Genomic DNA, 16505 nt, shown 5'->3' with positions numbered 1-16505 from the left:
GGGGGGGGGGGGGGGGGGGGGGGGGGGGGGGGGGGAAGCAAGCCCTTTTTTTAATGGGAAGACCGAAGTCATGAGGGACAACTTCTCTGCAAGTACATTTGGTATAAAGCAGTTCTAAGCAAAACCTCTCAAAATAAATGCTGCAAACAGTACAAAATTACCTCCGCTTCTACTTATCTTTCCCTTGCAGAGTTCTCAGTTGTCATAAATCTACTTGCTCTGCAGCTGTTTATAAAGCCCTTCATATCAAAACCCAACTACTGTTGTTAAATAATTTTATTTTAAAACCAACAACATGGAGATATTGCTCATACATTATGAAGATTCAAATATGCTTTATTTTGCACCATCTGTCCCCAGTGCAGCTCCCTGGGCCTGCACAGTACCAGAGTTTCAAATGCTGACTCCTTTCATGACTGAGCCAACAGCACAGTTTACTCTACCAGTCCTTCAGTTGCGCCTGTACAAATGTTTGAGGTGCAAAACAGATGTTTGCCGCAAAACAGAAACTGATAGAGTTAAAAACCCAAAGTCAACCAAAAAAACTTTCAGGATGCTTTAACTAAATATAGGTGACATGGATCCCAGCCAAGGTGACAGCACAGGCAGAAGAAACACACTATGGTTTCAATGAATAACCATGATGTACAAGGCTCGCTTGGACAAGAGAAAAACAGCAAGTGTACTGCATTTCTAATAAGCCAAGTTAGCTCAAAGAATGGAGAAAGAATAAGAAAATGCCCGTGGATGGGGTCCTATTCAGTCAAGATCTATATATATATATGCCTTTGTTAACCAATCTCAGCAATTTTTTTTCTGGAATCTTCACAATGTCTGTGTGTCTGTCTGAAGACACTGGGTAGTTGACACAAAAAAGGTGTTCTCTCATCAGTATGCTTTGGGAGATTAAGAGCCCAAAAGGGAATGTTTTTAAGCCTCTGAGCACAGCAGATGAGCACTGGTCCTTGTGACTTCGCGGCTGAACTAAGAGGTCTGACTTCTGTCAGTGCAGCACAGAGAACAAGGGTGGACAGTGAGTACTGTCAACATAAGTTGTCTACCTGCTCAGACCAGCACTGTGAAACAGTCCACCTTCAGAGGCCTCAACTCCCCAAGGGCATCCATCTGGGGGTGCCCGGTCATAGTGGTATGACATGGGGGTGTGTTCATAAAATCATTTTGGGTTTCTTTCTAGCTTACAGTCCCCAAAAAATTAAAATGGAAATTGAATAGCCAAAGGAGAACCTGTGCCCTCAGAACTTAAGAGCTACAAAAATTAGACAGTTGCATTTTCAAGGACCCAAACAGTTGGGACAGGAGGTTCCTCAACATTATAAAAAGGGGTCTCAGAAACCAGGTCTTTGTGGACAAGTGAAGATCCACGGAAGATGATTAATTTTTGGTCAAGACAGCAAATCAAGCTCAAGTACTGTGACAACAAAAATGAAGGAAAACGAAGACTTCCAACCCACTGTAATTTAAAATTTTTCCCCCATCAATACGTGGAGACAGATTGCCTTTTTCTAAAAGAAGATGCATCATGATAAAGATTAGCAGCTGACATTTAAGTACACTAAGAACAGGACTCAAGAGAAGACAGCTGATCACTTGTATTTACAGAGCATAATGATTTCCACAAATGCCCAGTGTTGTTGCCTTTCTTTTTAATATAAAATGTACTAACATAATTTGGTGCATTGGTTACCACCTCAGTAAGGTTCCAAAATATTCACCAGCTTCAGACAGAGTTACAGGGTACACCGCAAGTTGTTTGTTTTGAAATGAAGCATAAATACTGTTCTGCAGGCTCACAGAAAATGTTAAAGCCAAACACAGCCTTAAACAGAATTACACTCAACAGAAAGCTGCATCTTACTAACCTTAACCTCATGGACTAGGCAAAATTATGGGTCTTTGGATTCCTGTAACTTGAACTCTTTAACTGTCATAAACAAATACCCAGACTTGTTTTTAACTGCATTTTCTAGTTCCTCTCTGACAGGTCCCCAAATTATACTTACATGGGTTCATACTGTACATACGATAATAATGTATGTCCTTGAACTCAGAGGGAACCTCCAAAATACTTAAGATCTAAACGTAGATCTTCTCATCCCACCTGTTATTACATGTTATTACATACTCTCCTTTTCCTCTACAACTCTACACATGCTATAGATAGTTGATCTGTACTACCATCAGGGTACTCAAAACTAAGCACAAGCAGATCGATATCACCATTGTAAGTGTTTCTGTTCCTTCCAGTTGAAAGAAGTCAGTCATATACTTGAACTACCAAGGCAGACAAGTCACCTAGACTTACAAGTGTCTTATTTTAGAGACCATGCCAATGATTAAAAGACAATTAAAATATCTGAAATACGGGGGAATTCTTGACAAACCTAATTTATTCTTCCTCTTTGCTTAAACAGAAAGCACAAGCATGAATTTCCACCAATAAAAATATTGCAAACCATAATCTTGCTTACATTTGTTATAGTGAGATAACACAATAACGTCCATGTTGCTCTGAAAATAATTTTCATACAAATTAAGAAGTCAGCACAGAGATTTCCTAAGTTCAAGTTTTGTTTTACTATGGGATCTGGGTCACTAATTCATCTTTGTGAAGCAGCAGTTTCATGACAGTTAAATTTTGGTCAGAATTAACGAACATTATTACTGGACTACCTGAAAGTGATTATTTAGATAAGGCCTGGGACCAGGGGCCACTGAGCACTGGGGGCCACCCACCCATATTTGTCTCTGAGACAAAAAGGTGTGGCTCAGGTACAGATCAGGTTCCTGTTAAAGTTGAATTAACTTTCAGGATGAAAGGTGAACATAAGTAAGATCAAGATATTGGTACAGGAAAAGCACTGCCTCCTTACGTATCTTCTACAAGACCCACAGAAAAAGGCAGCAGAGGCAGTGACAGAGGTTAGTGTCACGACTTGCAGATACTATTGTCAACACCTCTAGGTTAAGTCTAGTACTGGCAGTAGTGATTTGGCTACAATGACATTCAAAGGTGGAAGAAATGACAGGACTAGGGCTAGGATGGCAGTTCAGCCCAGCAAACAGCAGCACAGAATAAAACCTGCTATCAGGGTGTAATGTGGCTTTATTTACATCTGGAATTAAAAGAGGGTGCTGGCCTAGAATAAAGGATTATACTGGAATTGTGTTTAGGGTTGGGGCTCAGGCCAGCAGATATTGATAAACTACAGTTTAGAAAGCGCCTCCAGGTTAATAGGAAAAGTGGTGCTGGCTTAAACCATCTGACTGCACAGATCTGTGGGATAAGAAGTGAGATAATGTTAAGATTAGGAGTGGAATTAGTGTTTGAGCACACTCTGGAAGAGGTTGATAAACTGCATCATCTCGTTTCAGTATCAGGGAGGGCCACACGCCATGATAAAGGTGCCACATGACAGGACTTCACACACCCTTAGCAAGCCCAACACCACCCAGCACGCCAGGCCTACTCTGTCTATATCCTCTGTTGACCCAAGGCTCCCTAAACCATACATATGCTGTCAACCTGATGCACTCCCGACCCCTCAGGATTACTGTATATGTACACTTCCGTCCTTGTGTATGTGCACAGCAAACCTGTCGCTCCCACGGTGTACAGCCTTCCTGTACCGTATGTGCACGGTGTGTATGTACTGCGGATGGGGGCAGGGAAAAGGTCCCCAAACAAGGAAAGCATCTGTCTGTCCAGTTCTTACTGTCTCTATTTCTACCTTCATTTGCACTAGGGCCACCATATCTGATATACATGAAAGACTAAAAAAGTTAAGTGTCTGGCAACCAACGTCTCCCCTCTTCATAGATGCTTTTTTAAAAACAGTGGATTAAGTCTGTGCAGCAGGTTGGTCCTGCCAAGGAAATCAAAAGCCGAATCAGCCAAACATACCAAGAAGTAGCACAAAAGCCTGTCTGTGTCTTCTCCAGACAGGAGCTTTGCCAGTGATGATCTTGGCAGAACTATTTAGCACTTATCCTTTTCCCAGTGCTTGGGAATAGGTGTCCAACATGTTATTCAGTATTTTCCAGATTAGAGGAGGGTTCAGTATTGACCTTGTCTACTTCACATTACAGAAACATGTGACACACATCTTACCTATCTCTGCGTTTTAATCACAAAATAGGCTCACCCACATTAGTGATTAATGGTGAAAAATTCAGTCTTAGCGGCAGACAGGCCATGGACCTGACAACAACACTTTCTGGACAAGGACAAAACATATAATCACATTTCAAGGACAACATCATGTCCATACTGGAGACTATATAGTCAAAAACCTTAAAAATCAAGACAAGTAACATACAGCTGATCTCCACCATTTTCCAAGCTTGCAACTTAAGAGAATGCAGGGTAGGCAAGAACAACAGTTGCTCAATTCAAGAAGAAAACCTGCTTCAGCACTCACTACAAAGTGTAGAGGAGAAAGCTTCACAGTGAGTCTTGCCAAGAGGGAATTACAATAATCGAGCCTCATGGTCACAAGACCACACACCACTGTTGTGAAACAGTCACTGGGTAAATAAGGGTGTAGCCTGCAACACAGTTTGCCACTGCTGGGGAAAAAAAAAAAGCCACACGTAAAACATGGTCATACCCCTGAAAAGGTACAAAGTCAAGAAAAAAGGATCTTATAAATCTGCACTCATTTCAATAATGTGTCAGAACGATGCTGCCACGCTACTACTGTCAATGCAGTAATGACACAGAGTAGAGAATAAAGGCGAGTCACAGAGTTAAGCCTGCAGCAAGTAATTTAGGGAAAAGCAACAACAGCAAGAAAAGAGAATTTCAAAGGATGGAGCAGTAAAAGTTATGATGATGCAGAAATGACAGCTGTACTTCAGTTCACTAAGGTGATGTCACAAAAGCGATACATTTCCAGAATGATAGAAAATTAATACCAAATGATAAAAGTTAAAATATAAGATGCTGATTTTAAAACATATAAGTAGGCAGGTACCCCAGACTGGCAGAGATAAACGTTAACAAAGCAGAACCAAAAAGACGCCATTCAGCAGCCTTAACAGTTGAAACCTGACCAAACATTTTATCCTTTTTGTATTTCAGGGATATGTACCAGTGTAACTGAAGGAGTTCAGCAAAGTTTTCCAAACTTATCTCTTCTTGTTTGCAGAAATCAAGTAAAGAACTTGCAAAATAAATTACCTCTATAAGCCACTGCCCTCAGCTCTGTGTATACAATGTTCTTGTCTGCCTCTGCACTAAGAAAAACTTCCTCTAATGAACCAACTTTCATTGTCCCACCAACTGACAGCATTTTTGCCAAACTAGGGGAAAAGACGATATATTGCACTCATCTTCTACGTAACACCATGCTATTAGGAGCAGTTCCCACGGGGGCTTAGCAGGGTGGCCACTTCTAGAGAAGAGCAATGGAGAACGGCCAAGGGAGGAGAGAGCAAAGTACCTGCCCGCAGCAAGGGCACAGACTCAGCAAGGCTGGGAGGGGCAGGGGCTTCAAGATGAGAGTACTTCAGCCAGCCAGGCCCACCCCATCACAGGGGACCAAAAAGCCATTGCATTCATTTCTCACTCTGACCCCTCCTTTCTCTGAGGGAGGGAGAAAAACCTAAGATGTTAAATATTTAGCATTATTTCTGATGCAAGGATACAAAAGCATCTCAAACAAAGGTTATTCCCAATTTCAACCTTCTAAGGGCTTCCCTCTTTACTGTCAACACATCAGAAGTGGTGGGTTTTAGTGGGGTCTTGTTTCTGCATGGTAATGTGTCCTGATGTGCTATTGGGGACACTCTTCTGGTCTCAGCTTCCACCTCTACACTCTTCATTTCTCTGACACACTAAGCTTCCAGTCTTTAGATACAACTTATATTTACGAAGAAGCAATATACAGGCTTCAATCACCTGGTTCAAGTTAGCATGCAGTTTTCCTATCTCTATTAAACTCTCAGATTATCTACGAGGTAAGCCAGTTACATAAATTTTGTCAAAATCCATGCTTATTAATAACTTTGTCTGTGCTAAGAACTCACTGGGCTCTAAAATTTGTACTGAAGACTACTCCATAGAAAATAGAGGGTTAATACTTTTAAATGATTGTCCATGGTAGCCCATATAACATTAAAGAACTTGTTGCAATTAAAAATCATAAGCTCTATTTCCAAATCTCACAACTCAGGTCAAGAACCACAACCATAATGATCACCAGTGAAATACTGTATCCTGACTCACTCCATACAAAGTACTCTTATAAAAGCACTCCTTTGTTTCAGTAGAGGAGGGTGGCAGAGGAAGAAACTGATAAGAAATAATTAAACTAATACCGCACTAATGAAAAGGTGAATTAATTGAAATACCCCATGAAGTATCCAAGTGTACACAAAGTAATTCATCAGACATTACACTGGAAGGCTGACTATCCAGTGCACGGATAAAATCACAATGTGATATTAACAGCACATCCAACAATAAAGTCGATCATGGATTTTCTGTTGCTTACTGTCAAATAGGAAGTACTACTGCATGTCATTTTTGCAAGCAAACCTTCCAGAATGACCAGGGAAATCAGAAAACTATGCAGCCAGTATCACACTGGACAATAACAGGGAAAATAGAGTTTATTTTCTCACTGATAAAAACAGTGACACATCATATAAACTGCCCATTACTGTACCTTCATTACATCTTTATAGGAATGAATGGCCTCAACTTCCTCTTTGTCATCATCGTCATCCTCCACGCCTTCATCCAGAGCATCATATCCTTCATCCCTGCTCCCATCTGTTTCTGTGGTATTAGTCATGTGGTCAATAAGCTGCTCCAGGGGAGGACTTAATTCCCGCTCTTCATTGTCCTTCAAACCATAGTCCAGGGCTTTATATATAATAATCCCTAGTGATTCAATAACCTATAAAAGTGAAAAAGAAACATTTATTAATGCCATTTACATGAATGGATAGGTCAGCCTAGGAACACCCTTATACCAAACTTTACAACCAAGAAGGCATTAAACATCAAAGTCAGAGAAAAATGGTCCTCTAATATCTACAGTAGTTCTTCAGTAATGCAGGACAAATCATGCGAGAGCAGGTCATACCACATACCTACCACTTTCTTATTTCAAAGTTTGAAATTTAAAAAAAAATCATAATTTAAAACCAAAGGAGAACCTTGTTAGAATATTTTCCCTTTTTCCTTCTAGTATGACAAACTTCAAAGTAACATTACTCTAGACTTTGTAAGACAATATTACATGCATACAACCTTTACGAGGTGGGGGGGCAGGTGGGAAGAAACTTAAAAGAAAGAATAAACTAACATGAGACGCCTCCCTCCTCCCACAAATTAAAGACACTTGGAAACTGTGGCCCTTCAGTTTCTGTATCCTTTCATTGACCTGAGGGTGTCTGGACACAGCTGTGAACATCTCGGTACTAATTCACTAAGCACTGGGACATCAGCCCACAAGAACTCCTTTGCCTGTCACACAGCCAATGGAGGCACACATGTTCCACTGAAACTACTAACAACTGGACTTCATAGTCATGATGTAGGACCTTGATTTCTCATTGAACTTGAGGCTTCTTTTTTGTGCTCTGTCAAGAGCAAAGCAAACAGATGACCTATTACTCAGTGTAAGCCAGCAAAAAATTGTCATAAACACCCCAAAATGCTAAATGCGCATTTTCTTTCTCGGCATTAATTATTTTCTTTTATTAGTAATATTGAAGCTTCTAGCATTTTAAAGATGTAAAGAGATGGCATTTCAGACTGAGGAGCTTGGAAATGGGTATTAAGGGAGAGGGGAGGGAAAAAGGGTTTGCAAGAGTAAACCAAGAAGGTACTGTCACTGCTGGGAGATCCTTGTCTGACAACGGAAGTAGGACTGGAGTTACTGCGTGGAATATCTGATCTTCCTTGTGTGCTGTGATGGCTAGCATGTCACACAAATGACTCCAGTGTAGGAGTAGCTGGCACTAGAGTAACTTTAATAACAGGAGCATTTCTAAACATACCAGACCTTGTCATCAAATTTTCTCTCATCTGGCTTTCAGTACTATCCTGGTCAACACAGTTTTTAATGCAGATTTTTGAAATTCTACTTGAGTAAACAGAACAACACAAATGGATTCTTAAAATATTAAATTTTACTCCAAGCTTACTTATTTCAGCAAAACAAAATATTTTTGGTCTGAGAGTCTGGAGGTTAGCAAAGACTTAAAATGATATTTCTAGACAGGTAATTTAATGAACTAGCTGTAGTCTGACAGATTTACACTTGCATACTTCATTCGAGATTACTTTGCAGTGCAAATTCACTTTGCAAGACAGTGGCCAATAAACAAACAAACAAAAAACCCAATACAGTAAAACCATACTTTTATATTTTTTTCCAATAATTTTGATAACTCAAATATAAATAGTTTGCCTATGCTATTCTTAAAATGCAGTTAAGAAAAGTGATCAGGCAAATTAATAAAGAAAAAATTGTCTTTATTTATTTAGTTCAAAGAACAGCTTTGGACTTGGGAAATGCTTGTGAGACAGAAAAGTATACCAGGGAAGCATCACTGCATGCTTGCTCAGTGCTCATACCCTTCCCCAGACTTCTGCCATGACCCACTTTGGAGACAGGACGCTGCATCATATAGATCTTAAAAATAGCTGTAACGGATCAAACATATTTGCTGTATATCTGGCTTGCTTCTTAGGGAAGCTATCTTCTAATCACTGCCTTGTAAAACTTGTATTGTTAACAAAAACAAATGTAAAAATGTGAACATTTCACAAAATAAAATATATTCTATTGGTAGACATGTATGTTTCCTGTAACTCAGGTTCTGAGTACAATCTCAACATATCTCCTTCAGCAACTAAAAGGGAACAAAGATTACCAAGTTAATTCCAATTTGAAGTAGACCTAAAAGAAAATGAAGAACAATTGAATAATTGCTTTGATATTTTAAACACTTGGGAGTAAACACAATGTGAGTAATTTCTAACTTTAATAAAAACTAAATTTGAAAGAACTTGGTGTACATGAGGAAGATTGAAATGTCCAAATTAGATGTAAAGATAATAATGTCGTGCCATGCAGTGCTGGCTGCTGAACACAGCTTCTGGATTTTGCTACACCAACACTTCAAAAAAATGGAAGGGGGGGCCTATAAAGAAATTGCGCTCTCTCTGCCTCCTTCTGTTTGGGAAGAGGATTAAGGCATTCAAAAGCACCGTGGATAAAACTGGATGACAGCTGCTGCTTTCTTTGATGTATCAGCAGTGGAGCTTTTGCAGTTCAGTAACACGGTTTGTGCATTTTTACGTACTATGGGCAAATTTCATACTACATGTAAAACTAACACAACACGAAAGCCTGCAACAGCACCAATTCAGACCTATATTTCAGTCTCTCAGCTCCTTATTTAGTTGTAATCAAACCCACATTTATTCAGTGTCTGTCAGTATCACAGATTCTTCTTGCTGAAAGACAAAGCAGCAAACATCTCAGCTGAGAAATTTCACTCTGACTTGCATTAAAACTGAAAACATTCAGCGCTCTCAGTAATACCGGCTTACCAAGTATCTTGTAAAACCACAAGTGCCGTAGGAATATCAAACAAAAGTCACAGAATCGTCAACACTTGTTCACATGTACAAAACCACTACAGCAACTTCACACAAATAAAACTTCCAGGTCTATATAACTAGAAACATAATATACAAGGTTAGACAGCTCATTGCTGCTTAAACACGAGTGCTGTCCCTTCGCCTGTAATACAAACCAAATACAAACAAAAAAGGAAAAGCTTTTCAGAGCTGAATGAATTGATAAATCTGTGATTTTTTGAGCTGGATAAACAGGGACTATAGTGCGCTTTTTTTTTTTTTTTTTTTTTTTTTTTTTTTTTTTAATAATAAAAAAGCATCAATTATTTACAAGGAAGTCACTGGTTCTAAACCACACTGTTTACTAATTTCACACAAAATAAATACTTCTGACACCTAACAAGTGACAAGCACTGGCACAATTTTCAATTATATTTGTGAAAGCAGAGGTATAGTAGGAAAAATAAGGGTAAGAAGTGACATATCAAGGCTCTTGTAAACCAAAGAGTTGTACACTGATCGACCAAAACAACTGCATGACACTGAAATAAGTGCCAGCACTAATGATAAAAGATGCAGCTTGATTCAGATGGAAAAAAAAAATCAAGTTCTGCAACCTGAATTTTAGAATTTACTTGTTCTTGATTGATTTAAATTTTGGAAAAGGACCTGATCTCTGCAAATCAATCACTGGCTAAATAACTTAAAAAAACCCCAAGAAAGTCTGCATAATTATGCTTTACAACTTCTCAACAAGTTCTTTTGAAAGTCATGGCTTCAGACAAAAAAAAAGTATTTCCTACATTTCCCACAGATTGAACTAGTACTCTATGTGCTTAAATCATTAGCGAAAGGGGAATTTTGTCTCACCATAAGTGCATTATTCTTTCAGTTTCTACACCAGTCTGGGCTTGTATTATAACAAGTTGTGATAAAGTTGCTGGAACACTTTGACTTCAAACATGATGTAAAAGCAATATCTTCATGCTCATTTTACACACACAGTAAAAATAAAACTCAAACCATTCAGACAATTTTCATACACAAACATTTCATGGAACTTTCTATTCCATGTACCTTCCTCCAACACATTGAGGTATGCCTCCTGGAAAGGTGTTCATTAAGGTTTTAGGTCTTTTATATGACACAAATTAAGTTCTTCCAGTGAACACTGCCAACCTCAAAAACTCTTCAAACATAAAGCCTTTGTATAGGAACCAAACATGCTTGAGACTTACAAATCTCATGCGAAATCACTGTACTTCACTTTTTCCCTTTTTTTTAAAATTTCAGTGAAGAATCCTTTTCCCCCCTCAACATACATATCTCTGACTCTGAAACACAGATGAGAACTGGCAGATTCCACATGCCATTCCCTCCACTCACTGCACACACAATAGGGTGCTGTCTGAGCTTTCATCCCCTTCCTAGGCTTTGCCTCAAATTTTAAACAAAGCAACAAAGCCTAAGGACAGGCTTGTACTTAGAGCAGCAAAGGGGTTTTTTCCAGCTCAAATGCCTGTCCCTCCCTAGAGTTCTCCCTTCATCCAAAAGCCACTCAGGTTTTGTATGCCTAAACTGGGATTAAAGGTGCCATAAAGCCCCAGCTCCTAAAATGAGTCAACTAACTTTGAACCTTCCCACGCGGACCTCAGATACAGCAACCAGTCACAACAATATTTGCATTACTACTGCACTGTCTTTTATGAATTCTAATAAATTTTTTTATTAAAAAATTTATACTACAATTAATATTTTTAAGTGCTCCCATTTCATACCAGCAGATCTCCAATGCACCTTATGAAGGAGAATCACTCTGCCCTATGGCAAGAATGCTGAGAACCCAGAGCTGGCTTTAGCCATGGACCCCTTAGGGCAGAGCTCCTCTCTGCCACCACCCTCAATCTGCAAAGGCCAACCTGTCCCACTGCTAATTCTAAATTAGCCTGCCAGGAGCTCCACGCAGCGTAAACATATCCATAGACACCCCTGAAGTCTTAAATTTTCTTAAATTTTCTATGGCACATCAGGAGAAGACACACAAACACGCACAAGTTTTTGTGACAAAATTCTGTAATACAGTCCAAAGGACAGGTACATTAAAATTTTATGTAAACCCAGACAGACAGAGCAAGCCATTGCTCTGGTTATCATTTCTATTTGTAACAAAATAATCTGTTGCTTCTTCAGTAACCCATCCTGGAACTAAAAAAGACCATGCTTTTTGGTTATCTACCTCATCCTTAGATGCCCTACATAACTCTCAGGAGTACCTCATGGAAGAGTACGTCTAAATAGGTTGTTACAGGAGATGTACTGCTGTCACTGCATACCTTGGGTATATGAATGTAGTTTTCACCACAGCATTCTCCAGTGAAAACAGGCTAGCATTGCCCAGGTTTTAATAGCTGGGGACACTGCTAAATTTAAATATGACCTTCACTAAATTAGAACAACTTGAAACAGACTGTCGAATGAGAACAGAAGTGAGAAAACTTCCAAGTGCTGCCAGGTAAGCAGCAAGGATTTGGAATATTTCCAGTAAATCAGATGAATCACTCATTTCCACAGAATACAGACATAAAATACAGGATGATTTAACTTCTGGGTGATGTTGGTTTGCTACTGAAATAACGAGATGCTGATTTCTGCAACATAATGAGTCTCGCTATTAAAGACAAAGCAGTAATAAAAGTAAAGCAAATTAAAAAAAAATCAGGGTATGTCAGGTCTAATAGAAAATAAATATTAAAGGAAGTTAAATGCACCCTTGTAACAAAATTCAGTCTGGTCTAGATACATTCAGAGTTAAGAAAAATTCTCTACCGGATTCAAGGGAGATCTTTTTTCAAAGTATTTTATATCCAAGAGTCTTTGAATGCACTAAGTGGGTAGAGACACCTGCTTACTGAATTCTTTTTACTATTCAGGCATACATTAAAGAGATTCTGTGGAAGAACTCCTGATCAAAGACACAGAACAAGCCTAAAATATACAAAGAGGAACCTTGCTTTTTGCTTTTTTGAGTTTTATTTTGTTTCCCCCCAAAGTAAATATGCAAAAATTTAAGCAGTTAAATGCTGTTGGACTCACTTGCCTCTAAATAAAGTAGCAGTAATTTAACTGTAAATTTATTAAGGCTCAAGTGTAATATAACTCTCCAATTTATTCAAAGGTTCTGATAATTATAAACATGGTTTTGGTTAAGTTTCACTACAGATATTATCTATCAAGAACTACAATTTACTAGCATAGATGAATGCAGAATTTATTTCATTATATCAGTCTCAACTTACATTTTATCTGCTGCATCAAAACAAACACCTCATTTTTCTTCTACTTTTTGTTCATAGATTATAATCCCCAAGATTAAGACAAATCATTTCTCTGTCATTAAGGAATTTATCTGACCTGAAGGAATTTCACCAAAGTGACAGTTCATCCCCAGAGAAAAACAAAATTAAATTCCCCAATTTAACCGTGGAGACTCCAGTAATAGATGAAGCTCCAGTAGAAGAATTAGGTGCAATAACTAAGTAACACAGATGGTGAGAGTAATTTGAAAGTTCTTAAACACACCTTTATTCATATCATGGTTTTAAATATAGGTCATATTACCTTATCCCATTTAAGCAAATTATAGAGATGGCAATTACATTAAGAATTCTAAGGTTGGAATATATTTTCTGAAACACATAGGCAGAATGAGTATATAGTTACATTTCCCTACTGTAGGCTTAAAACTATGTGAAAATTGTTTTATAATATCCTACCTATTTAGGATTTTAGGCACAGTATCTCATCATCTTATCACAGTCTATAAAGACAATTTGCACAAAAACTTCATTCAAAATCTCAGTGGCTTCAAAATTAAGTACATCAAAGTACACCTGTCCAACCAAATCAATTATTCTGTTGAGCACATGTAACCCTTCAGTATTGCTGACTTTACTAAATAAATTCAGGTCCAAACAAAGTTTTTGTTGTCTTTTTTTAAAATGATGAAATACAGTTAAACAGCTATATATAATTTTATATAGAAATAAAAAGCAATCAGGTGAATTCCCTAAGTGAACAGAAGGAGCAAAGATTTTAGTTGACTACCAACATGACCAGACCACAGAAACTCCAATGGAGTCAAATTGTATAAAACACAGAAATTGCTATTTGCCATATCAGGCTTTTGAATAAAGCTTTATCTAAATTACCTGAGAGTATCAGATTAACCATAGTAAAAGATTTTGTAGGGAGTGAGAAAAGTACCAGCTCAAGGGAAACTGGTATAAAGGATTGTGAAACTAGTTCAGTAGCTCTGATCCTGAGAATTCGTGTGCGACTGCTTTAAATTTGGCTCATATTGCATACTTGCCTACGGTCTGTCAGACAAGCTACAGAAGAAAGATAATAAAATACTTATAGTAGCTTTGATTCAGTTCAATTTATGGTAGTCATGAAGCAATGCAAAATCAATGCCACTTTTATTCAAAATATCTACACAGTTCAACTAATCTACTCAAAAAGTCAGTTTGCATTAACTTCTCAGCCTTCCCACACAGATTTCATTTAAACGACCTACAATTGCCTGCTACAGGCTGGGCCCCCATTTAATTAATCCAAAAATTAAAGTGAGTAAACACCTGCTGCAATATAAACCATTTTTTCTCCTGGGAGTCAAGAACTTTCTCACACCTATTTTTGCCAAAATTAACAACTACAAAAGCCAAGCAAACAAAATACCTGCACAATGAAAGCTGTTCTTTTAAACACAAATTCTTGATTAGTTTAAGTTTTACATTTGCATGTATGTCTTATGAGCTTTCCAGCAAGGGCTCTCAACAGACTTTAAAAAAGTTAGGCTGGTTTCACCATATTTGTCAGACGTATGTGTGTATTTCAAGCAGATGATGAACTTCACAGCGACAGATGAAGCACCTGAACAAGCTCACACAGAGTTCCCAAACTCTTCTAGTTTGACTGTAGCTTTCCTAAAATCCGCCTTCTTCTATTCCTGAAAAATATGTCCTTCTGACTCCTAACAGGCTTGTCAGTCAAATTGTAATTCCAAGATTTCATGCCTAATCTCAACGATGTCAAGAAACCAGCCCAAATGTAACCACACAACAGGTCCTTTTCGAAGTGATGTGCCTCAAAAGAAGGCTGATGTATGTTGCTCCTTCCTAGTGACTGGAGTATTAATTAACCAAACACAAAGCAATACAAATTTAATGCCACTCGTCTTAAAGGTACTGAATGTTGATGGGAAGTCAAAACACCACCAGTAAGAAGACTGCCCTTTTCATCCGTACTCAAGGAGAAACTTCAAAGGTGTCTATGGGATGTTGGCATTTATTACGTAGTCACCCAACACGAACCATGCACAACTACATCCATTGTCCTGTGGAAGAGCACTCAGCCATACCTAGGCAGATATCTATATGTGAGTCCTAAAGAACCTAAGGGGAATTTGTACATACAGCCTGTGAACAAAAAGCCAAAATATTCAAGACTCTTACTTAGAGGGGTTTTTGTTAGTCAGATGTGCAAGGAATCTTCAGCTTGACGTTAAGGACATAACTTGATCACAAAATATGTGAATTTTCACATGCACTATCACAATAGTCCAAGAAGTTACGAATGTGCCAGCTATTCATTTAGGTCATGTATGATCTCTATGTCATACAAACATAACACTGCAGGCTGACAAAGCTTCTGCAAAACTCTTGATTTTATGAATATTCTTTCACGTTCTCTTCCCCATAAGGAGCAACATCCAATAAAGGTGTTTGGATCACTGGCATTCAAATGAATACACTTCCAAGACTGAATGCCTAAGTGAACATAAAATATTTTAGTAATGAGCAAAGGGACTTATTGCACAGTTACCTTTGAGCTGTCTCAGTGGCCTCATTGGAAGGACTGGAATTTGCTAGAATAATTAAAGAAGGCACCAGTAGGCACTGTTGACAAGTTATTTAATCATAAAAAGATCTAAGTTTTACATTATTTTTCAGGTCTGAAATTCAGACATAATCATAGCAGGAAGGCTGACTTACTTAAACTAAAGAGCAACAGAATGTGTAGCCAAGCCTCCACAAAAAGCTTACTACCTGCTCTTTGGGCTGCAAAACCCCAGAGAATCCATTTATGAAATGACACTCAAGAGTTTTCTATTTCTATTTCTTTCTGAACAGTGAAATCTCCCCAGAATAAATCCATATTAAAACATACTTCTATCACAGTTAAAAGTTATTGATACATAAAACATACAGTTTATAACCTCAGGCATAAAGTACCTTAGCACATGATATTCTAGCACCTGCCAGCTCCCAAAGTCGTCAAAGTGCTGAACTGTGACAGTTTATTATCCTTAATGGGACAGCCATATTCCTGAATGACAAATGGCTGAGCATTATTTTATTGCTCTCTGACAATAACGATGATATCCATGATATTCTAGCACAGTGATGCTAACAAAGATTTGCTTACAGTCACAGTACTGAAGTGCTATGCTATTAAAAAAAAAAAAAAATCATATGCATTTTATGCTTAGATTAAAAAAAAAAAAACAAACAAACAACACACAACAAAACCAAACCAAAGCATTTCTAACTTTGGCTCTCTGTAGAAACCTGTATCACACAGCCAGATTTTCTACAATGCTCAGCACTTGGTCTTAGAGTAGAGTAGAGATATTAATCTAGATAATTCATTTAGCTGCCTAGATAGCAGCCAAGTTACTAAATATCCAGCCATTGGTGGAGAGGGATTAATTCCAACACATCTATGTAAGCTGCAGAGGTACTTGGGAATAAAAAGAAGGCTGTAGTTTAAAGAAAAAAAAAAATTAAGGTTTATGTATACCAATTAACTAGACTTACTGCTT

At 38.2% G+C, this 16505-nt stretch overlaps 1 protein-coding gene across 6 annotated transcripts in view; it reads right to left on the bottom strand.

The window, feature by feature from the left end:
* SPIRE1 (spire type actin nucleation factor 1) overlaps nt 1–16505 on the bottom strand; it is a 117828-nt gene that overhangs the window by 66427 nt on the left and 34896 nt on the right. For all 6 annotated transcript variants that reach the window (XM_026843483.1, XM_026843477.1, XM_026843481.1 and 3 more), the window contains exon 2: nt 6690–6923. In XM_026843483.1, coding sequence (XP_026699284.1) covers nt 6690–6923 — 234 coding nt within the window. The remainder of the gene's footprint in view (nt 1–6689; nt 6924–16505) is intronic.

Source organism: Athene cunicularia (assembly GCF_003259725.1).
Source record: "Athene cunicularia isolate RWA chromosome 2 unlocalized genomic scaffold, athCun1 chr2_part1, whole genome shotgun sequence".
NCBI lineage: Eukaryota > Metazoa > Chordata > Aves > Strigiformes > Strigidae > Athene > Athene cunicularia.
This window is presented reverse-complemented; position numbering and strand designations above follow the sequence as displayed.